The sequence below is a fragment of the Aulonocara stuartgranti genome (genome assembly GCF_965226115.1).
Source record: "Aulonocara stuartgranti genome assembly, chromosome: 23".
NCBI lineage: Eukaryota > Metazoa > Chordata > Actinopteri > Cichliformes > Cichlidae > Aulonocara > Aulonocara stuartgranti.
The window spans coordinates 47,289,197-47,314,659 of record NC_138958.1 but is presented as its reverse complement, the minus strand read 5'-3'; the positions used below and the strand labels follow the sequence as shown (position 1 = coordinate 47,314,659).

Below are 25,463 nucleotides of genomic sequence, written 5' to 3'. Positions count from 1 at the left end.
AAGACTTGAAAAAGTCGTGTTTTTCCTTCCAGGAACCACATGGCTTCACTTTTAAAGGTGAAGTGTGACAGAAATGGACATATTGAAATCAATGATATCAAAGCTGGAATCAAATGAGTCCAAGTCTTCTGCTGATTCAGCAGAAGACTTGGACTCATTAGGACTCATTACCTAATCAAACCTCTGTAACTTTGCTTCACTTCAGCAGCATCAGCTCATGTTCACATGTTGATTCATGGTTTTCATGGTTGATTCACCTCATTTTTTAAAAATGACCTCTGACAGGAAAGTCTCATTTCTGCTCTTCAACAGTGAAGAAATGTAAATTTTCAAAATGACAAATTGGAAAACACAGAGCTGTGTCTCTAATCAAAGCAGAGATGGAACGATGCCACTTTTCATGTCCGATATCGATAGGAATCCAATATAGTCGATTTTATAATCAAACGTTTTTTTAATCTCTTGCTGCATTTTGTATAAGTTCATACTCAAGTTTAAACAATCTAAACACTAAAGCTGTTCTGTTATACCTGTCTGCAAAAACACACTGCAGCCAAAACATTAGAATATAGTGATCTTTGTATTTAAACTTTTATCAGAATTTTAAATCTAAAGTATTTAAAGTAATATTCAAAAGTCATTTAAATCAATTTGATGCAGACTTCAAAAACTCTTTGGTTGTGAATAAAAGAAGTGCAACATCAGCACAAAATAATGTTTCTATTGAACAACTAACACAAACAGGTTGTAGAATGGAGCCTTTTATACTCACAGCTGAACAGAAACAACATCCAGAGTGGAAAACAGTGCAAATAACTGCAAACAGGCTTCATGACACTCATGTTTGATCAGAATTCACTCCCTGCTCTCACACACCAACTCCAGACCTGCATTCATCTTTTCCCTCTGAACCCCCCAAACATACAAACCCTGAGCCACCACCATTGCCCTTTCACTGACTGCCCCACTCCACCATTTGACCCTTAGAACTGAAGACGCTTCTCTCATAAGAGGTGAAACATCTTCAAGGAAACTTAAAGAAGTCCAGACGCTTTTCTTTCCAAGCTCCTTAGACTACGATGACCTGGATGTCTGAGAACCTTCACAGACTGATTTTACAAGAACAACTTGTGTCAAAAATCCCTGGCAGTGCCTCTCTGTCACACACACAAATCACTACAGTTACAAATTTAATAACTTAAAAACCTCAGAAAAACAGAACTGAGCAAAACAAACAAACAAACAAACAAACAAACAAACAAACAAACAAACAAACAAACAAACAAACCAGAGACCAGGTAAGAACATTGTTGAGGTTTAAATTTATAATCTTAAATACTTATATGCTGATTATATTGCTTTATAAGAAAGGCCCAACTCTGAGTACACTCTGTGCCGACAGGACTGACAGGAAATTACATGCTTTTGCAGGCAAAAAGTGAAACTAAGCAGAGTGTTTGATCGAAACTTAAAGTGTGTGTGACGTCTATATAAATGACTAGGCTTCCTGTTTTGTGCTTCAGACCTGGGGTTGTGTGTTCAGGTCTCCATATCCGGATATGTAAAATAAAGATAATTTTTTAAAGTAAAAAGACCACTTTTGAGCCGTGTCTTTTTGGCCGTAAAGAATACCAAAGGACCGGAATTTAATAACATTAAAACCAAACAATAAATGAGCAAAGTAGTGCATGATAAATATAGATGACAAATACAAAGTGCAATATAGAAACACTGGGTAAAAAGAAATGAACAATTAAAAAGGAGGATAACAGATGTGAGCAGTAGTTAAACAGTAGAAATAAATATATAATAAACAAACAAAAATAGATAATAAATGAAAGCCAGGTCTGAAAGGTGAGTTTGGCTTTAAAAGCATGAAAACACACTGCTGTCTTCAGGAAGGCTGCTCCAGTAACAGAAAGTCATCTACATGTGGGTTTAGTTCTGACTTTAGGGACAAGTAAAAAAATAAAATAAAATAAAAACATCTGTCCAGACAACCTGACAGTCAAAAATATAAACTCAGGAACTTAAAAGGAAAATTGTGCTGACTTTGAACGTCCGCATCAAGATAAACTTACAGATTTAAGAGTCAAAAAGTGTCAAAAAGTCTGTATCCTTACCTGAGAGTTTCAAGTTTACAGTCAGGACTCTTTAGTCCAACACACAGCAAATCCAATTCTGAATCCTGCAGGTAGTTCGAGCTCAGGTCCAGCTCTCTCAGATGATTGGATGGGGAGCTGAGAATTTCAGACAAAGCTTCAAAGCTTCTTTTTGAGAGTGCACAAAAACTCAGCCTGAGGAAGAATAACAATGGAGACATATTCTTTTATTCATCTAGCATTATTAAACATATTTGTTCATAGATTCACTTACAGCACTTTCTTGGATGCTTTGACCACTGGCAGCAGCTTCAACAATGCCTCCTCTGAACCGGAGTATTTCTCCAGGTCGAACTCATCCAGATCTGATGACAGTAAGATGAAGACCAGAGCCGACCACTGAGCAGGAGACAGTTGATATGTGGAGAGACGTCCTGATCTCAGGGACTGTTGGATCTCCTCCACTAGAGAACGATCATCCAGTTCATTCAGACAGTGGAACAGGTTGATGCTTTTCTCTGCAGACAGTTTCCCACTGAGCTTCTTCTTGATGTAGTGAACTGTTTCCTGATTGGTCTGTGAGCTACTTCCTGTCTGTGTCAGCATGCATAGGAGATCCTGATTGGTCTGCAGTGAAAGACCCAGGAGGAAGCGGAGGAACAAGTCCAGGTGTCCATTTGGACTCTCTAAGGCTTTGTCCACAGCACTCTGGTAGAAGTCTTTTACAGTAAGTGTTTTCTGGAAGATTTTAAAGAGAGGAGATTGTTTCTTAAGCAGGTTGACTCCAGAGTTGATGAAGGTCAGATAGACATGAAGAGCAGCAAAGAACTCCTGAATGCTCAGATGGATGAAACAGTAAACAACGTTGTTGAACATGTGGCACTCATCAGCTTTAAAGATCTGTGTGAACACTCCTGAGTACACTGAGGCTGCTCTGATATCGATGCCACACTCTGTCAGGTCTGATTTATAGAAGATCAGGTTTCCTTTCTGCAGCTGATCAAAGGCCAGTTTTCCCAGAGACTCAATGATCTTCCTGCATGAATCTGTCTCAGCTCCTCCATCATACTTGATGTCCTTCGTTTTTAGGTGAAATAGCACAAGGCGTAGGTAGAGCTCTGTGAGAGTCTTAGGCAGATCTTTGCTCTCTTTGTTCTTCATGACAAACTCCAGAACTGTAGCAGTGATCCAGCAGAAGACTGGGATGTGGCACATGATGTGGAGGCTTCGTGATGTCTTGATGTGGGAGATGATGCTGCTGGCCTGCTCCTCATCTCTGAATCTCTTCCTGAAGTACTCCTCCTTCTGTGGGTCAGTGAACCCTCTGACCTCTGTCACCACGCCAACACAGTCAGGAGGGATCTGATTGGCTGCTGCAGGTCGTGTGGTTATCCAGAGGCGAGCAGAGGGAAGCAGTTTCCCCCTGATGAGGTTTATCAGCAGCACATCCACTGAGGTGGACTTTCTAGGGTCAGTCAGGATTGCAGTTTTGTGGAAGTCCAGAGGAGGTCGACACTCATCCAGACCATCAAAGATGAACACAACCTGGAAGTCTTCAAAGGTGCAGATTCCTGCTTTTTTGGTTTCAGTAAAGAAGTGATGAACAAGTTCCACCAAGCTGAACTTTTCCTCTTTCCGCAGATTCAGCTCTCTGAAAGTGAATGGAAACATGAACTGGATGTCCTGGTTGGCTTTGTCTTCAGCCCAGTCCAGAGTGAACTTCTGTGTTAGGACTGTTTTCCCAATGCCAGCCACTCCCATTGTCAGCACTGTTCTGATTGGTTTATCTCTTCCAGGTGGGAGTTTAAAGATGTCTTCTTGTCTGATGGTTGTTTCTGGTCTGTCTGGTTTCCTGGATGCTGTTTCAATCTGTCTGACCTCATGTTCATCATTGACCTCTGCAGTCCCTCCCCCTGTGATGTAGAGCTCTGTGTAGATCTGACTCAGGAGGGTCGGGTTTTCTGTTGTAGAAATCCCCTCGAGCACACACTGGAACTTCTGCTTCAGGTCTGACTTGAGTTTGAGCTGACACTCAGTGAGAATCTCTGCATGAATAAACAGCAAATGACACAAATGAGAAAACTGCATTCTGGTTACTGTGGTTATGTGTTTAGTTCACTGGACTCTTGGTGTCATGATCCGAGTGAGTCTGAGTAACTTTCCACAGCATCAGCTCTCCTCCCCTGGGTGGAGCCCTCCTCACTCCTCCGTGCTCCTCACCTGTTGCCAATTACTCCGGCAGTATCTATGAGCAGCACTCACAATGAACCTTCTCCAGATTGTGTGCTTAGCACAGTCAGTTCTCTGCCTCACATTTTGTCTTGTGCTCCTCAGCTTGTTTCGCATAACCCTCTTTTCCTGTTCCCTAGTCGGCACCTGGATACATCTTCCAACTCTCGCCATAAGTCACGCCTCAGGATTCTGGCCTGCCACTGCTGGGAAAACTCACTCTTGCAAACTGCCATCCTCACCTGCCTGCCTCCCTGTGCACCCACATCTCACTCTGTACCCAGATTTAATTCATCTCCTCCTCCAGCTGATCTCCACCTGCAGCCACGTAACACCTCTTAGTTTTTAAATCTTGGACTCATTCACTACACTGTGGACCACTCTGATTATTATCTCCTTTGTTCCAGTGATCCTGGATAGTTTCTATTCGCCCGATTCTGCCCCTGTTGTTCCTTTGACCTGCCTCAGCTTATGTTCTGGCCTCAGCTCTGCACTTCTCATAATACCTCGCTTGCTGTTGAATTTAGCCGTGATTCAGCTTTCTCCGTCAAGAAATCTAGTAAAATACATTTCTGTTAAAAGTCACTCAGCCTCTGTTTTTTGGTTCTGTGCTTGACTCCATTCCTTTTCATGAGCCATTGAGCCCTGACACTTGGGTTATAACTGAGGGCAGGTTTTATAGAGACACATTCGATTTAATTATGTTTATTTATACAGCACCAAATCAATACTAGCAACATTTCACATATTACATAAACAACACTATGGAGCCAGTGATGAATAAATATGTAGAATAAATGAAAGAATTTCAAGTATAAAAGTTTTTTTTTAATTCCTCCAAATAACAACAACAGTCACCCCAATGTGCTTTATATTGTAAGATAAAGAACCTACAATAATACAACTGAAAAAAAAAACAAATATCTTTTTGGGTCCTGAAAACTGAAGGCTCTGCCTCCCATTCTACTTTTAAATACTCTGTGAACAACAAGTAGGCCTGCAGAGCGAGAGCGAAGTGCTCTAACAGGGTCATATGGTACTACAAGGTCATTAAGATAAGATGGGGCCTGATTATTTAAGACCTTGTATGTGAGGAGCAGGATTTTGAATTCAATTCTGGATTTAACAGGAAGTCGATACAGGAGAAATCTGCTCTCTCTTTCTAGTCCCTGTCAGGACTCTTGCTGCAGCATTTTGGATTAACTGAAGGCTTTTCAGCGAGTTTTTAGGACTTGCTGATAATAATGAATTACAGTCGTCCAGCCTGGAAGTAATAAATGCATGAACTAGTTTTTCAGCGTCACTCTGAGACAGGATATTTCTAAATTTAGAGATGTTGCACAAATGGAAGAAAGCAGTCTTACATGTTTGTTTAATATGTGCGTTGAAGGACATGTCCTGGTCAAAAATGACTCCAAGGTTCCTCACAGTGTTACTGGAGGCCAAGGTAATGCCATCCAGAGTAAGAATCTGGTTAGATACCATATTTCTAAGATTTTCAGGGCCGAGTACAATAACCTCAGTTTTATCTGTATTAAGAAGCAGAAAGTTAGCGGCCATCCAGGTCTTTGTGTCTTTAAGACATTCCTGCAGTTTAACTCATTGGTGTGTTATCTGGCTTCATGGACAGATGGAGCTGGGTGTCATCTGCATAGCAGTGTAAATGTATGCTATGTTTTCTAATGATGCTGCCTAAGGGAAGCTTGGTAATGGGAGCGTTGCCAGCAGAAGGCTGAAGTGGAATCTCCAAGAAAGCTGCAGAAGAAAAAACATGAGCTGAAATGGTGGATTTCAGTCATATAAGGAGAACTGTGGCTTTCCTCCAACCTTTGACCAATCACCTTAGTGTCCTGTTTATCAACCATAATAAAAAGCATTTACTGTGTGGGCATTTTTTTGTTTGGGTCTCCAAACAGCAGAAAGAAATGGCAGCCATTTTTTTAACTTTACCTTCAACTGGTAAATAGATTTAAGAAAAAGCACTTTGATCATATTTGTGACGTGTCCCAAACTGTTGTTGTCGCCTCATTTATGTTGATAAAACAGCTCTAAAACCAATCTGACAATATAAATCTGTAAAATGGGCAGAAAACCTGCTGCTGGTCCCATTTTAATCAAACCAACCCAAAGAGCAGATATTCATGTGTGTACACAGGAGGTTATTTGTGCAGATGCATAAAACACAAACTGTTGGCTTTCTGCAGTCTCTCACTCCTGAAAGTGTTGGCAAGTGCTTTGGATTTATTATTTATATGGATTTTAATGGCACCTGTGTAATGTTAACTAAGGTTTTTATTGTTTATGTGTTTTTTGTTTAGTCATTCCCTGACTTACCTGTGGGTTCTGGGATGGTTTTATTTAAATTCTCCAACAGATCATTCTTGTTTATCCTCCCCAAAAGATTTTTAGTGACTTCAAAAGTGTTGATAGAGTAGGTATCAAACATCAGATCCACTATGTCCGTCCTCTCTGCATTCTCCAGTTTACTCACTGGGATTGCTGGTAAACCTTCTACAGACCCGTTCTTCAGATGCCACTTAAATTTTTCAAAGTCATCACGTCCCAAATCCTCCAAAGTCCCCAGAAGGATTTCTTTAGGTGTCGTCATCTTTTACCCTGTAAGGATCCGATAAACAAAGACTGTAACAACAGCTGGAGAGGTAATTGTCTGATTTATCAGAATTTAACTTGATTCTAACAGCAGTTCATCACAATAAATTTCTTAGGCTCAGAATGCAACAAAATTGCACATGAAGAAGCACATAGAGAAGTATCCAAGTAACACTTTGCTACAATATAAAACAAACTATTATAAATAAAGAAAATATATAAACTAAATATATACACTACCCGTCAAACGTTTTAGAACAGCCCAATTTTTCCAGTGTTTTTGTCACGGTTTGCGAGCCGTGTGTAAATTATTAAAGGACCCTTTATGCAGGCAGCTCAGATGCAAGTGAGTTTATTCATCACATGGTGATACAAACAGAAATGGCAAAGGTGAGCATGGAAACTAAGCAAAAACCTAAAAACTAATAGTACACGAATATGAAGAAGTACACGAAGGGAAGACGAAAACACGGAACACAAGGGGTGGGAGCAAAGCACCACAACACATCACTATATAGACAGTTACACAGAGGGAGACACAGAAGGCAACAACACAGGGCGGAACAAATGGACAGAGAAGACTAAACACAGAACAGAGCGCACAGAGAAACAAGGGGGGCAGGGAATCAAAACCTAGGAAGCATAGAATAACTCACAAACTAAACTGACATAACACAAAAATCACAAAGAACTGAAACCACTAGATCAGGAGACCCAGGACCCTGACAGATACGCAGACAAACCAGCAACTAACAGAGGCAAACACAAGGCTTAAATACACAGAGGGATAACGAGGGAATGAGACACAGAAGGAGGACACAGCTGGGAGTGATTGACAAGACGAGACAGAGGAAATGCAAACTAAACACACTGACATGAGACACGGACCTTCACAACAAAGCAGGAAATACAAAGACTGAACTTAGAGGTACAACAAAACACAGAACCAAAACGTAAGAATAAACAAAGATACATCATGAAATCAAAGATTAACAATACAAAACAGAAAACACTGAGTCACAGACCCAGGATCGTGACAGTTTTATTGAAAATATCCTTTTTATTTCTCATTGCACTCTGAAATGAAAGCATAGTACAAATAAGCAGTTGGAGTTAAAAATAAATCATGAAACACATTTATAGACCAAAGTTTATTCTAAACGTCTGACTGAACACACCCGTGGCTTCTGTCTACAATAGAAATCAAATATTCTCCCATATCTGTAGCAGATGTTCCCGTAAACGTGGACCTTGTAATAATAATAATAATAATAATAACTTTATTTATAAAGCGCTTTCAAACAAAGTGCTGTACAACTAAAGAGATAAATAAAATAAAAGCGATACATAGCAATACAGGTAAAAGACACAATACAAGTTAAAAACAATAAAAATGTAAAAACTAAAAGCCATAGAATTAAGACATGTAGGATCGGGTGAACAAATGTGTCTTCAACTTGGTTTTAAAAACCTCCACAGAGCAGCCTGCCGAATATCTTGTGGGAGGTTGTTCCACAGAAACGGGGCATGAAAAGAAAAAGCTCTCCAATTGTCTTTTTTCTGGCTCTAAGAACTTTTAGAAGACCAGAGTCCTGAGATCGGAGAGCACGAGATGGAACATAAAGGTGTAAAAGGTCGGAGAGGTATGAAGGTGCCAATCCGTTTAAAGCCTTGTAGGTGAGCAGCAGGACCTTAAAATCTGCTCGAACCTGACAAGGTAGCCAGTGAAGAGATCTCAGAACAGGGGTAATGTGCTCAAATTTCCCAGTTCTTGTTAAAATGCGAGCAGCTGCATTTTGCACCAACGCCAGAATCTCAGGTTAAACCTCACAAAACTTTAACAACCACCAAACAGCTGAAACAGTAAATGAGAGCAGGAACACGGATTCTGCACAAAGACGTAAACACAAAGCTCAGAGCCGCCGACACATCAGAATCAGTGAGATGTCGCCTTTCTCACCCGATGGCACGGACACGGTCGGGGCTGAAAGCCGACAGCTCGCTGATTCTGATGTTTCGGCGGCTCCGAGCTTTGTGTTTACGTCCTTTTTACGCTGATTCTAAAGCTGTTAGTTTTATCTCTCTCCAAACAATATTGACTGAACCAGCAGCAAAAGAAGATCCAAACTACGCTTCACATAAACATCGTCATGAACTCACTCTGACTTTTGCTGTTTTGCTTCCACCAGGATAAAATCACACTTCATGCACAGCTCTCTCTCTCTCTCTCTCTCTCACACACAGTTTCCTGTCTAAAAATCTGTTTTCTGCATTATTCGCTTGCTTGTTACGCACAAGTCTACCGTTGTTTACAGCGCTGTCGGCCGCTGTTTTTTTCCTTTTACTTACTTCCGAAAAGAAAACCTAATTTCTGCCGTTCAACAGGCTTCTGAACAAATTTAAACTTTTTAAAATTATGCAAATTGCAAAACACTGTGTCTGTCATAAAACCGCTGTAACTTCAGAGGTAACGTTCATATGTCGATTAATGGTTTTCTTTCGTTTTTGATCTACTGTAGAATATTTTTATAAAACCACCTTCATGTTTTTCTGTTTTATCTTCAGCTACTTTGACACAAAGGCCTCTGCTGTGATGCTCACACCTTTGATAAAGTCTTGCGAGTGTCAGCTTCCTTTTTATAGATACAAAAATATGTAAATGTACTGATCTGAATTATAATATTTCTGACTGTCTGAGGCAAAATTTCCCAGATTCAAATCGAATTGAATCGAATCGTGGATCGAATTGATTCAGGACCTTGTGAATCGGAATCAAATCGATTCTAGAAATCAGTGACGATACCCTGCCCTATTTGCGACCATGTCAACATCCAGTCCAGGCTTTTTCAAGATTGGTACTACCACAGCTGATTTAAAACATTCAGGAAAGACTCAATGAAGTATTTAAAAGAAACAGGTTGTAGGGTCCTAATGCTGACCACAGTTCCTTTATAGCCCAGGCTGGTAGAGGATCCAAAGAACAGGTTGTACATCGAGCTGCTTTTACAACCTTCCTTAATCCAGAAAGGGAAATAGAGATGGACCGATGCGATATTACGTATCGGTCCATCTCTATTTCTATTAATTTACGTCAGTATCAATACTGATTTTGTATGTATTTTGAAGGATTTGAACCAAAGGCAAAAAATACCATGAGCAAAAAATGGCAGTCATGATTATAAAATAGGGAGGTTTCTTTTTTTTTAACATAGATTAAACTCGTTAAATAAAACAACAAGTTTATGAGCTTTCTTGTTATTCACAAGTTTCAGCGATTTAGCCCAGAGTCTAAAGTCATTCAGCCTTCTGTTTATACATGGTTTAGCTTTAAAGTATCTGCATTTGTGAAGAAAAAATTTTCCCATTAACAAAATCGTCCTAATCAACAGGTCAAAATCTGCATTCTCAGCAAGTATTCCAAACTTTATTACTGTCACCGTCAAATGTGGTAACTGAATTCTCCTGGACTGTAGCCAGCTCCACATGTCAGTCCAGAAGGAGTGCACTGATTCACAGTAGAAAAACAAGTGATCCAGACTTTCAATATCATTTTCACAAAATGTGCAGGCGTTCACATCTAAGTTAAATTTCTGTCCTAAGAATTCATTGGTTGGATAAACCTCATTAATGATTTTAAAGTGAACCTCTTTTACTTTAGGGGAAAGAGGAAGTGAAATATACTTTTTTCTTATCGCCTTAACCTCCATGGTCTCAAATTCTTTAAGGATATAATTTCTTTTAACCGGATTAGGGCAAATGTCGTTGATCAAAATATTCCTGATCACTTTGTTTGTAAACCTGCTGTCACCAAATTCAACTCCAGCTATGCAGAGCTGCCTCAGTCCAGGAGAAATTTTAGAGTGCACAATATCTTCTTTTATCATTGATCTCAAAGGGACTGGGATGGCTTTCACTAGGGATTTATATCTGTTAGCAGTACATCTTACATCAAATTTCTCACAAAACGTCTCATGTTTTCATAAGACCCCATTATCATCCGTAAAATGAGCTACAGCCCAAATCCCTTAAGATCTTCCAGTAGAGAAGGACCTGCTGATGGAAAGCTGAGAGTTTAACAGGTAACGAACTGCAATCAAAGTCACAACGTAACAAAAAGTCTATTCCACCCATTTTGCCAAAAATCACATTGGGAATAATGTTCCAAAAGGAATTTTTGTTCCTAATGAAAGATCTTAACCATTTCACCATTCATAACATCATAGTCAATGGCATTAGCCCCACCCTCTTCATAATTCTTAATCATATCATTTTTCTTTATATAATGACATTTGTTCCTCCATATGAACCTAAAATTAAGATTATTTATAGATTTAATTAGTTTTGGAGATATGGGCAGAGAAAAGGCTGGATAGATTAGTCTGGACAGACTGTCCATTTTGGTTAGCAAGATTCTCCCAAACAGAGTTATGTCCATTTGCAGCCACCTGTTTAAAATTGACTTACACTTTTCTATATTGGCACAGATATTCTTATTTTCTGTTGATGTCTTATCCTTGCAAATTACAATGCCCAGATACTTCACCTCTTTTTTTATCTGTATATTATCTATTGCTTGCAGGGGACACTCATGCAGAGCTAGAATTTCTTATTCATTAATATTCAGCTGTAGGCCAGAAGCTTTGGAGAAGTGGTTGATCGCCTGTAAGGCTAAAGGAATCTGGTCCTCATTTTTTAGAAACAGGGTGGTATCATCTGCGAGCTGACTGATTATTATCTGTTCACCCATCACAGTTAACCCCTCAATGTGACTGTTTTTAATCAAAATAGATAACTCAGCAACCATGATGAACAGAAGTGGTGAGCTGCTACATCCCTGCCTTATCCCTCTATTAACCTCAAACCTTGAACATGTACCATGTTCTAGCAAAACAGAGCTGTTAATGTCATTATATAGCATCTCTATAACATTGATAAATTCCTGTCCAAAACCAAAAGACTGCAGAGTTTTTAATATGAACGTATGTTCAACTGAGTCAAATGCTTTGTAAAAATCTAAGAACAGCATGTATCCTCTCTCTTGTGTCACGATGAGTTGTGTAGCTGTCAGTGGCTGGACCCACGTGCAGGACTCAGAGACAAAACATTAACTTAAACGACAGCTTTATTTGCTGGTGAGTCACCCTTGGCGATACATAAACAACAACTTAAACTAACTAGACTGGAGATGATGAAGGTAGACGACAATGAATACACACACAACAAACGTGGAGGACGCAACAACTGGCAGAGAAAAACACAGGGCTTAAATACATACTGAGGTGATTAGGGAACGTGAAACAGGAGGAGAACACAGCTGGGACTCATCAGACATGACAAGACAAGGGGCGGCAAAACTCAACACATTGACATAGTACACAGACTTTCAAAGTAAAACAGGAAACTGAACAGACGTGGACTAAACTAGGGGATACAGTGACAGAACAAGAGACACACTGACAGAGATGACTGTATACTAACAGAAGTAACACAGAACCACGACCTAAGAAGGAGAACACAAGAAATGCCAAGGACCTAGGGAGTTAGGAATACTAGCGACAAAAATCAAACCCAAGAGAATCAAAACACATCATGAAATCAAAGATAACTAATACAAACAGAAAAACACTGAGTCCACAGACTCAGGACCGTGACATCTTGGATTATTTATTTCACTGTACTCAAGGAGGTCCAAAACCAGCCCAATATTGTTATGAATTAGTCTTCCTTTCAAAAAACCTGATTGTGTTTCACTGATAATGTTTGAGATGCCTTTCTTTAGCCTCTCAGCTACAGCTCCAGACAGGATCTTATAGTCAGTGTTTAAGGTGATGGGTCTTAAATTGTCTAAAATTCTTTTATCCTTACCCGATTTAGGGATCAGGGTTATCAGCGCTTGTTTCATGCTCGGCATCAGTTCTTTTTTTCTCTATCGATTCCTTTAATGCATCAAACAATAAAGTTCTTAGGTCCTTCCAGAAGAATTGATAAAAATTAGTAGTGAGTCCATCTGTCCCTGGGGACTTGTTTAATGCCATTTTCATGACCACCAAATCCAGTTCCTCAATTTGGCGGCCGCTACTAAGTTTTAAAATTACTCATACTAATCTTTCTGGGTCACAAAATAAACTTTTAACATATTTTCAGGCGAGAAAGTAGCTGTGTAAACATCAAATATCTGATCAAGATACCGCATATTTGCAAAAGTGCTTCGACGTTTTCGGAGACGTCTGCTACCCACCAGCACTATAGCCAGCCGGGAGCTCGAGGGTCACTGAAGCCACCGAGAACGGCACAACTCCCGGCACATCATTTTCAGATCACTGCGGACTTTCGCTACTCAGGTTAAACATGATATATAAGTCCAGGGCCGTGCAGAGACGTTTAAAGGGGCGGGTGCTCAAAGTTAAAAAGGGGCACATTGAACCAGGCTGAATAACAACAACACACATTCATCAACAATCTAATATGGGATTGCATCATACTATATCACTGTTGTGAGGTGGCGACAAGGCAAAGCAAACGTAGCCGATGTTTTACCTGATGGGTACAATGTTGCTGTTGAGGGGTTTCTGCTGCTCCTGCTGCTGATAGTGCTGGAGGGCAGGGCTGTGTTGATCTGAGACTGTAGACATTAAAAAGTCCACAGGAGAGATGGTAGCTGATTAAACAAGTGTCATGAGATAATAACAAAATGCAAAGATTGGTGACAGCGCTTGGAACCATAAGGCAACAAAAAACTGTGAGAAATAATTTAGGCTCTGCCTGTGAATCACTCTTTGCTTCTCTTCTTCCTTCCATCATTTCATACATCACTCTCCACTTGCTGTCTATCTGAGAACAAGGCACAACTTGCTATTGCAATAAACTATAATCAAATTATCCACACCTAACAACTCTTGCACTTAATCTATAATAAAATGATGACAGAAAAATGTTATAGCACTGCCTTTAGTAGCCTCACACAGCTCCTACTGTTTCCTCCTCATGTCCTTACCAGCCATGTCTGGACAATGTTATATCATGAGTAATATTTTTTTTTTTTAAATCCATCTAAATAAAACACACACATGCACGCACACACAGTGACATTTTAGACCTTCTTCAGAATACTGTATATACTGTGGGCATCCTTACATTATTATTTATTACTAGAGCTACAATAATAAAGCAAAGAGGAGGGGGAAGTAATAAATATGAAATAATGTATTTATGATGATTCCATTTGTTTCACTATCCACTCTGTGCAGGGTAAAGCTTATTACATTTTTAAACTGTAGAGATACAATAATTTTACTGCTGTAAAATCCAAACTTTGTCTTATTAAAAATATAAATCTAATATAATCTGCTTCTTAATGTATGTTCTTTAAAATACAGCGTGTGTTTTTTAGAATATTATAATAATAATGCATAATTATGTGGACATGCATATTAGATCACTTTTTTAGTGAAATATAATCCCCCCAGAAAGGCAGGAAAAGCCTTACTTTAAAACTAAATATGTTTCTAAATACTTTAAAACTAAATATGTTCCCTAAAACGGTGACAGAGCTACAGACCCATGACAGCCTTACACAGGTAGCCAGCAGCTATGACCAGCACTACATGTGCAGTTAATAAAAGGACAGGTAATGTTTGTCACGCTGTTGCACACACAGCACGCTCGTTTGTTTCAGTTCGTCAAATTACCACAAGACATCTTACCAACGTGTACGTAATAAGCTAATACTCCTGGGTGCTACACACTACAGTGTACGCTGTACACCTACTTACTGGGTTTGTCGCATCAGTCTGTGTCTCTGAGTTAACTTGTGTTTCTCCTACAGCTCCGGACCGCAACAAATGCGCGTGCTCTTTGTGAGCTCGTTCCCGGCTCGTAACCAGCGCGTTCTGCCATCAAGGGCGATCATTGGTTAAATGTGATCATGTGACTGATGCAAGCCAGATCCTTTTATTTAGCAAAACTGTGATTAATAGTTAAATATTATTGTTGAGGGGCACAGACAGGACTCTGCACGCACACACATATAAAAATAAATAAATAAATTTTTTTTAAAAATTGCCTCAACAAAAGGGCACTTTGGGCACCCATCAGGAAAGGGGCGGGTGCTCAAGCCCCTCCAGCCCCCCCCCTGCACATGCCTGTATTACACTTTACACTTTTTCAGTGTTTTGTTTGTTCGTGAGTAAATCGGTTTGGCTGAGATTAAAGTTATTAGATTAGATTAGATAAAATAAAACTTTATTAATCCCCCGGGTGGGTTCCTCCTTGGTTTTTACACAGCTGAATAAACATCAAACAGAAAACTGATTAAACAGAAGTATGAGACGGTCGAGAATTTACTCCAGTGTCCTGTTATATTGCAGATAGCAAGGAGCAGAGGACCGAGTTTATTAAACTCCACCGAGACAGCGGTGAGCCTAATCAGAAGGCTAGACCGTCCAAGTTCCCCAGCTGTTTACTTCCGGCATATCCGACCTTCTGAGGACCCAGCCCACGTACGCCGCAAAGGCAGGGTCCTCAGGAGGATGCAGCCGATGAATTTGGACACTGTCACTACCCGATCCGTACCGGAAACCCGATCGGTACCCCGCATGCGCGAAAGGTGTCTACTTCCGGTCGAAGCATTTTACGATAGTTACAGGTCAGAGTACCTGTTAAGATGTTAAGAATAACAAGTATCTCTTAAAATGTTTCCGATAATGAAACATTTAATATCCGGTTGTTCAGTCTGACGTCACTAGCCGTGTCTGGGTCTAAACTCCGCTGCAGGTCCATATATCAAACGATCACTATGGCATTACTGAGAGTTGAAAAACTGTCTAAATTCTTTCATCTTTAATAAAAATGATCAGCGTTCTGCTCTACCAGGTGTAACAATTGAGTTTAACATCCAGGCATCCATGAAAACGGAATTTATGACATTTAACGGAGTTAGAAGTTAGCAGGGAGTTAGCTCGCTAGCTTCTATCTAAATACAATATAGCATGTCCTGACTGCGGGGTTTTGGAAACAAATTAAAACGTACAGCTCTGTTATCACTTCCAACATAAATGAAGACAGAAAGCTAAACAGCAGTGACGTTTGTAGGGTTACTGAAGTTTGGCTAGCTGGTATATAATGATGTGCTACGTGACCGCTAGCGACACAGCTATGTTAGCATAATATAAACAAGCTAACTTTTTTTCCACTTGATAAAAGTTACCGTGAGTGTTCTCGGTGGTCAGGAACAAATGTAATCGCATGGCAGGATGCTGTAAAAGGACCAAACTTCAGCCAGGAGAACAACTGAGATAATCCATCCACAATACGAGGTTAGTCATTCATATACTGCTGCATGGGCTGGGCTGTAGTTACATCCTAAGGTTTTAAAAACTGAGCTTAAATAAATGATTAGCGGTAATAAAAGCCGAGGGAGGTCAACAGTGATCGCTGACTGTTTTAGGAGCTTTTTGAGATCAAATAGAAGAAAATACATAACATTAAACATGTTAACAACACAAATGCCATATTAAACGCAGACTACTTTAGACCCGGAAGTAGGATTCGTCGCGTCATCACTGAACAACCGGATAATGTAGACAAAAACAAAAAAATAAAAAGATAGTGACAGATCGGGACTCCCGATCCTTACTGCGCATGTGCAAAGTCGGACCGTACAAATCGGGTCTACCCGATCCGTACCGCGCATGTGCAGGGGTTTTCTTCTTCTTCTGTTCGTTTAATGGCAGTGTACTCCCCAGTGTACGAGGATACCGCCACCTGCTGGCTGAGAGAATGAACCCTATTGTAAACTGAATTAGCGTCATTACAAACGTGTGTTAAATTTGATTTAGTGATAATCGAGTGTGTTTATGCTTGTCTGTGTGGAGAGGATTGTTGGAAAAGTGATGATAATGTCCGCTATCACTGTCAATTGCCAGTAAACACTTCATCTGGCTGCTGAATCTTCACGTGACATATTATAAAGTCTGTATTATTAACTCTGTCATTAGGCACCATTCTTCTTATTTTACGGCGCTGTTGTTCAATCGGGGGACGCTCTCTGTTGAGGAGAAAAGCAAAAATTTGTTGCGGATACGGATTATCCATTGTTTAAATGTCCCGGTAGTTGAAAAGGAGGCAGAGCTGTTGAGAAATGCTAAGAGCTAACTGGGCGCTAACTGTGTCATTCAAATATATTGAATGTTGCAATGTTGGCAAAGAGAGGAAGTGATGTAAGATTTGCGCATGCGGGGTACCAATCGGGTTTCCGGTACTGATCGGGTAGGGACAGACATGACCAGAGTTTCTGTCGCATTTTAGTTTTTAAAAATGTCGTGATAAGGGCGGGTCTTACTGTGAACCTGCACCCTCATTGGCTAATAACTTGAGATTGACAAGCCGTTATCCAATCAGCGCGCGGCTTCTCCCAACATAAAGTAGTTTCCTTTGAAAAACCAAAGTCTGATTATTTTTGCCTCCACTGACGGAGCCTGTTGTTCCCACCACAGAGACACAGTAATGTCAGAGCGGTGTTAACACTCAGCTGCCTCAGCACAGCTCTCACTCTCCTCCTGCTCTCTCAGCTAAACTCACTTCCTCTCTACTTACAGGAAACCAGCGCTCAGAGGAGCCGAGCGGCCTCACGTTTCACCCACAGACACGAACAGCGTGGAATTATTTTATGTCATAAGAAGAAACATATTCATGTTAACACTCACCTGCCTCAGCTCCACCTTCCTCCTCCTGCTGCTCTGAACCAGTGATGGGTCGTTCGCGAACAAAATGGCTCTTAGAGCCGGATCTTAGACGTGAACGACGTCCCGTGTTTTTTTTTCTTTCTCTCAGCCCCTCTCTCTCTCTCTCTCGCACTTTTTTTCTGCTTCACTCTGCACACGAGCTTTGTGCTCTACGCTGGGCAGAGGGGGGAGGGGCGGTAGTTACACTCAGCAGTAGTGATGTGCGATACCACTGATTTTCTTTCCGATCCAATACCAAGTAATATTCAGGGTGGTATCGACGATACTGATCCGATACCGATACTTTGTACAAAAACGTATTTTATTTATTGTATCTCAAATTATAGCATCATATTGATTACAGGACATCAGATTACTTGTTCTTATCACGTAATAATGTAAGGTTCATTATATAGAAAAGTTGTGCGCTATTTGAACACCTTGCCTGCCTGCAGCACTAAAGGACTCCGTGAGAGACGTCTGTCTTGCCCTAGCAGCACCTGTCCTTCTCTTCAGTTCGTCTCAACATAAGCTCGTCATATTCTGTGATATGATTTACTCTGACGTGTTTGACAAGGTTAGTGATGTTGCCACAACCATACATGCCAACCCTCCCGATTTTTCCAGGAGAATACCGAATTTCAGTGCCCTCCCGAAAATCTCCCGGAGCCACCATTCTCCTGAATTTCTCCCGATTTTCCAGGACAACAAAATTGAAAAACCATATTGCAGAATTCATAGCGCGGCCAGCCAATTCCAGTTTCCAACAATGGTGGCAGCGATTTAGTTTTAATATTACTCTTATTTCCCTTTCTGGGTCGCAAAAAAACTTTTAACATATTTTCAGGTGAGAATGTAGCTGTGTAAACTTCAAATATCTGAGCCGACCGACGCATCATCTTCAAACCGCCGTGGTCTTTTGCTACTCGGGTTAAACATGATATATAAGTCACTTTGATAACTTAAAAATGTTATTGTTTGGCTTTTTCAGTGTTTTATTTGTTCGTGAGTAAATCGGTTTGGCTGAGATTGAAGTTATTAGATTAGATTAAATTAAATTGAAATTTATTAATCCCTCAGGAGGGTTCCTCCGGGGTTTTCATACAGCTGAATAAACGTCAAACAAAAAATGATTAAACAGAAGTGTGAGACGGTCAAGAGATTACATCAGTGCCCGGTTATATGTTAGATAGCAAGGAGCAGACAGCAGAGTTTCACTCCACCGAGGGAGCCTGTGACGTACTACCCGGCTTTCTTTAGACCGCGAAGGCCGGGTCCTCAGGTGGAAGCAGCCTCTGAATTTGGACACCCCCGCTGTTTCCGGACCGGCCAATAATAACGGTGACATTTAACGTATTTTATCCGATAAATAAACCCTGTAAAATGTATTTAGCCCCCCCAACAGCCCTTTTCCCTAATATGGCCACAACACCTCACTCTTGGAGCACTTTTTTGCCACATGTATCGCAAACCACGTCTCAGCTGTTTGTGTAGGTAAAATACGTCCGCACATGACGCTCAGCCATTGTTGTGAGTGCGCACGCCCAGTGTTGCCAACTCCTCAGTAAGGAAAATCGCCATTGGTTGTCCTAAAAGTCGCTAAATTACGCCATCGCCTAATTTGCATAATTGGTCATGCTAATGTAATTGTAACCTACGCTGTTGGAGAGAGAAATAACATCGTGGAAGAAACATAAAGTGAGCAAAAAACGTCCGAAATGCATTTAGAATTTATTTAGAACTACAAATTAAATTTCTTTTAGCAATTATTGTTTTTTAATGTCACAATTCCAACCCTGCTCCTTTATCCGGGCTTGGACCGGCAAAAGTGACCCAAAATAGGCGCTCTGGTGGAGTTACTGTGTGTGTGTGTGTGTATAAGTAGTTTAAAATCTTGTGATCCACAAAACAGCATAACAGTAAAAGAAGAACTGACTGCATTACAGTCAGTGCGGGAGCAGCGGCTTCGCTCATGCGCGGTTCATTTGCAGTTTGGACGCACAGGTGTGAACGTCTCCTGCAGCTGGGGGAGGACTATCCTCCGCCCGTGAGCACTTTAGCACGGGTGAGGTGCCCACGGCCGCACCGCTGCTTGTTGAGAGTAAGAGCAACACGCCCTTTCACGTCAAAAAGTCGTCATAAATAAGTCGCCAATAACACCAGAAAAAGTCGCCAGATTTGTCGCTAGTTGCTTTTTAGAAAAAAAAAGTCGCTAAGGGGTCTGAAAACTCGCTAAATATAGCGACAAAGTCGCTAAGTTGGCAACACTGCGCACGCCAAGGGGCTGCGAGACATTTATACAGCCGTATTTCGCACATGACTATGAAAGGCGGAAGAGGAAGTAGTTCCTTTGAATGTAGACAATCCGAATGTTATAGTTTCTTTCCACTGTGTTCCTGTTAATGATAAACTACAAATTTACTCTAAATTACTAAAATATCGATATTTAATGTGAGAATCGATTCTAGAACATAAATGGCTGGTATCGGAGGAATCGATATTTCAGGATCGATCCGCACATCACTACTCAGCAGCACAGGAACAGAGCCAGAGGGAGAGAGAGAGAAAGAGCCAGGGCCAACAACGTCACATTAGAAAGGTATAGTAATCATCCACAACTATTTTCAGTTGCAGATGATAAAGGATTCAGAAAGTTTATTCATGCAGGTCCATATGACAGAGAATGTGCATGTTCTTTTTGTTTTCATATTTTAATTTATATTTAATTGTGTTGTGGTTTGCAGTGTTTTGTGTTGTTTCACTTTAAATTTGTTTAAAAGGAAAAAGCTGAAAATTTAAATAGTTAAAAGTTGAAATGTGAATAGTTGATTTTTGTATTATATGATTTATTTATTACATTTTATGTGGAGTGAATAAATAAAAGTATATTGATGGTGGCCCCTAGAGACAAAGCACATACAAACTTCAAATCACGTACAAACTCCAAAACACGTAAAAACTCCAAAACATGTAAAAACACGTACAAACTCAGAAGCACATAAAAACTCAAAACACGTACAAAAGACAACAGAAGTGCTCCAGGATGCTGGGCGCAGTGTTGAGCTTTTGTTACCTCATGGCTACACAAGCCAGCAAGTACCAACGACCGGATTTGGTGTGTGGTAGTAACAGGTAAATGAAATTTTTTTTAAATTATTTGAATATATATGAGTGCCTGTGTATAAATACACAAACAATTTCAATTGTGTAATTTAAGTGATCTAGTGGCTCTGCTTTGGAAGTTCATTTAGAAATGTGTTTTGGAGTTTGTACGTGTTTTGTCTCTAGGGGCCACCGCATATATCTACTGTTAGATTTGTATTGTTGATTGTCATTTATGCTTAGAAATATTTACTTATATATGCTTAGAGTTTTGTAATTAGTTGTAGATTGGTAGAGGTTTTGATCCTTGATAGTCTGCAAACTTTGTGTGTATTAGACAGCACTTTGGGAGCATGAGAGGTCATACCGTGTCTTATTATTTTATGGTAGGATTAACGTAGTTGCGTCTGTTCTAGTCTAAGTGCTCTTTGTTTAGATGAACTGCAGGACTTCCTCACCGTGTTATCTAGGATGAACCATCTAGGGTGAGGGGGAGGCTACCCTCTTCCTGACCAAGGATGTTTGACCCTTTGATCAGCAGTCCCCACACACACACACACACACACACACACACACACACACACACAGGCAAGGTACTCTTTGTGTATGTAGACGTCATATGTTAATGAACTTATGCATATTCATGTAACCTCAATAAAAGGACAGTGATACGGGAGAACGGACGAGAGCTACTGGGGTCAAGCGAAGGAACGGTGCCTGTCCGGTTCTCTCCCGTGCACGAGTACCATGAAGAAGTTTGCCTACTTGTGTCTTGCTTGCAGTGTAATTATATTGTCTTAACGTTCCAGCGAATAGGTTTATGCTACAAACCTATCATCTACCATAACCACTTTTTTTTACGTTAGTAATTCCTTTTGTGCATAATTTTATATTATTGTTAATAATAAATTAATTAAAGCAACAAAACAACCTGAAGAGCCGGTTTGGAGCCGAAAGAGCCGGTTCTCTAAAAAGAGCCGGAAATCCCATCACTACTCTGAATGGAGGATCAACACTTTCACTTTCACTGCTCCTCCCTAAACACAGAGGATGCTGGGACTTGTAGTTTTTACCTTGCGTGATATTTATGGCTGTGACACTAAATCACAGCATGAAAACTTCCTGCAAATATGTCACAGGCGATAAAAGTTTCACATTAAAGGTTTTATTATGTGCTCGTTATGATTGAAGCTCTGGTTGTGTGTTAGAGACAGAACCTGCAGAGTCCTCCACTCTGCCTCCTCCTCTGCAGGAATCAGCCTCTTTGCTGGTTTTATTCACCAATGTGAATAAAATCATCAAACTAATCCAAGTTCATTGTGAAATGCCTGAAAATGGAGGAATAAATCTGTCAGTTACCGTATAAAGTTTGAGTTTGTCAGTGTTTTACACGGAGACGGTCGTCAGATGTTGAATGTTTAGCATGAATGTTCCACATCTGGAGAAACCTTCAAGATTAAAGCCAGTGAAAAGTGAAGAGTTTATGCAGCAGCCGCACTTCCTGCAAATCTGTTCTTTCAAAATAAAGTGAAGAATCTAAAATTATATTCACGACAGGTTTAAAGGTGAAGGTGGTCACATGGTTTTAGTGGAATGCCTACGTGGGCGCGTCTGAGTGATTTTGATTCAGATTCGTGCAGCGTGGAGCAGTAAACACTTGTTTTTGTTCATCTGGACTCATGAATGATTCCAGTTAGCACATTTCCAGCCAATGAAACGTAACTACAGATGAAGACAAACACATTTAAGCTGCCTGACTCTCGAGTGTGGGTGCGTGTTCCCATTTTCAGGCTGTTTTAGTTTTCAGTTTAGAGGAACGCTGCAAACTCACAAAAACGTCTTTCTTGTGAGGTTTTGTTGGCAGACTGATAAAAGCAGCAGCAGCTGGTGTTTGATGAGCAGACGTGTGTTTCCTGTTCTGTAATAATCAGCTTGTTACCATCACATAATGAACTCAGCCGTGACCAATGAGGCCGTCCTTGTGCGGTTCTCTGGCGCTGATTCTGACTGTGACCTTCACCTCTGCAGGGTCGCCTCTGCTCGTGGCTGAGCTCGTGTTTGTCAGGCTGACAAAATAAAAGCTTCTTCATTTCTGTGGCTGAAGAGGAGTCTGCTCTTCTTCACCAACAGGAAGTGAAACATTTCTCACTGATTCTGAAATCTTCACTTGTCTCACAAATTCACAGTAACACACACACGGTTGTGTTTTCATATCCTTGTGGGGACATCTATTTGACATCATGCTCTCCTCAGCCTTTTACTCTAACCATTAAGACTGAATGCCTAACCCTGACCTGACTGTCCCTGACACTAAAACCACATTCTGAGTCTCACAAATGTCTTCAAACTTGTGGGGACGGGCATTTTGGTCCCCACAAATATATTAAAATCTGTAACATAATGTTTGGAGTTTATTCTGTTACTGTTACTATTTTTACCATTTCTTTTTGGCGCAACTGTAATCCACATAATTTCCTTAGGGATTAATAAAGTATTCTGATTCTGATTGTTTCAGGATGACCTGCCATTATCCAATGACACATCTGCTTACCTGTATCTTTGGCTCATTTCTCCTCCTCTTCTTTTCTAATTTTTCTAAACTGAGCACCTGATGGCTTTGAACTTTTCTTGTCCATCTTCCATTGGTTTTAATTTTGCACTCCAGTATGAACACAAAAGTTTCAGTGCTTCGTTTAAACTGTATGATACTTATACTGACCCAGGGTCAGTGTAAAATACAATCCTAGCTGTGTGAACAAAGCCTGGCTCCTTTAATCCTGCATGACAAACCTCAGGATGCAGGTTATTATTACTCTTTCCTGCTGGCACACCTGTCACACCTGAGAGTCAGCTAGAAACGTACAGTGTAGTGTGCATCATGCAAAGACTGCCAGACTCTGTAATACTGCAAATGATCAGTGACTCAGGTTAACACTAAACTTTAAACGGCACCTCTGTGTCTCTGTGTGCTGAACATTTAGGATTGAGTCAGGCTGCATCAGCTGAAGCTGTTATTTGTATATATCAGTATTTTTTATTCAGGTGTGGGGAAAATACGTAAGACTGCAGTGAAGCGATGCACCAGATTAATCCCTGGCCAAAGGTATCGTACTTAAATCAGACTACTGATCCAGCCACATCAGCCTTTTGTGAGGTCTGTTTAAAGTAGACTAAAAGTGAACTGCAGGTTCCTGAGAGGTGGACTGTGAGCACAGAAACACATGTTCATACATACAGCTGCAGCAAACTTACATTAATTTTAAATAGATTTGTTACTCTGATGTCTGTCTCTGTGTTAGTCCTCTGACAGACTGGTGACCTGTCCAGGTGTGCTCTACCTATGACTACTGGGACAGGCTCTAGCCTCTGTAATAGAAATTTTCTGTTATTCTCATTTAAAGTATTTAAGTGCTTATGCATATGCTTAGTTGTGACACTGTTACTGTTCAGTGAAAGTTTCTAAAACTAGATGAACTTACTTCAGCGTCAGCAGTTTGAGAAAACAACTCCCTTTACAGGTGCTGATAAGGCCAAGGACACAAAACAGCTTAACCATTGATCCGTTAGGTTTCATAGCGAGACACGTGAAGTGTGGTAGGATCAGTTTGTAACTTCCTCCCTCTTCCTTGGAATGCATAAAGGAGGAGGAGCAGCATATCAGTCTGCTTCTGCTTTTGGTAAGTAGAGTTACCCAACTCCAGTATTTCTAAACACATGCCATCCATTTCTAACGGCCTGGTTACTTCCTGTCAGTTACTTTAGAAACCATGTGGTCACCTGACCTAACACTGTTTCTTCTTCTTCCCCTTAATGTTCAAGTGTCACATGTCAAACAGCTGGAGAGGAAACTACACCAGTGTACTGGGATGTTTCACCAACACGTGCCAGATGCTGTTCCTTCATGGTGACATCACCAGAGACAGCCCCACCCACCTCAGGACCTCGCCATTGATCATGATGATTATAATGATGACAGCGAGCGGAACTAAGACTGTAAAAAACCACGACCAGAATGTTTCTTTCTAATTATGAATGAATACTGAGAGCCTCTTTCTGTGTTTTGTCTGTTTTGGGTTTTTACCTAATTTGTTACTAACAAAGTTCACAAACTCACACAGTTTACATTCTGTATGTTTCCATCTTTACCAGCCACACTAACTGCATTTAAGAAAATAATCCTTAGAAATCGTCGTTTTTCTCTTTTGTAATTGATGATAATTCAGTGAATATACTGCGCTGCTTCCTTCTATTGCGTCACACATTGCTTTAAGTTTTTCAGTGTCCAGTTATTTTTTACTGCTGTTTGAATTCTCTGTATGTTTGACCCTGTAGTCTGTTTGATGGACTGCTTGTCTTCCTGTTTGTTACCGCTGCCTGTTTTTTAATAAAGATTTGGATTCCTGACTTCAACACAGCCTCTGCGTGTCCTCCCTTTGTGTCCTCTTCCTCTGTGAATGTGCTGCATGTGTCACAGATTCCTTTTATTAACAGCTTTCCCACAGTGAGTTGCATCAGCATTCATTCACAGCACATTTCAGAAGGATTCAGATTAATACAGTGATCTTACAGTCAGAATGATCCTGACAGAGTGCCACTGTAAATGATCTTTCATCAGGTCAATTTCAAAGTTCAGTATTTCAAAGCAGGAGTTATGAAGAATCATGCTGGCATTAGGACTAATAATATGTACTTACAAAGT

The 25,463-nt window shown here is 40.5% G+C and overlaps 2 protein-coding genes and 1 long non-coding RNA gene across 3 annotated transcripts in view; all 3 read right to left on the bottom strand.

Moving 5' to 3' along the window:
* Positions 1–25,463, bottom strand: part of LOC309701484 (NACHT, LRR and PYD domains-containing protein 12-like) — a 1,104,110-nt gene that overhangs the window by 793,452 nt on the left and 285,195 nt on the right. The window lies entirely within an intron of this gene.
* LOC309700366 (NLR family CARD domain-containing protein 3-like) lies at positions 2,373–4,567 on the bottom strand (the record flags this gene model as incomplete). The annotated part of the gene is made up of 2 exons (XM_082523887.1): positions 2,373–4,147; positions 4,552–4,567. 2 exons carry the CDS (start codon positions 4,565–4,567, stop codon positions 2,373–2,375), a joined length of 1,791 nt encoding a protein of 596 aa, XP_082380013.1.
* Positions 6,930–14,841, bottom strand: LOC309701567. Its single transcript, XR_014275123.1, has 3 exons — positions 14,714–14,841; positions 13,479–13,563; positions 6,930–6,947 (listed from the first exon to the last, which is right to left on the bottom strand). It is a non-coding gene; the product is annotated as an uncharacterized lncRNA (long non-coding RNA).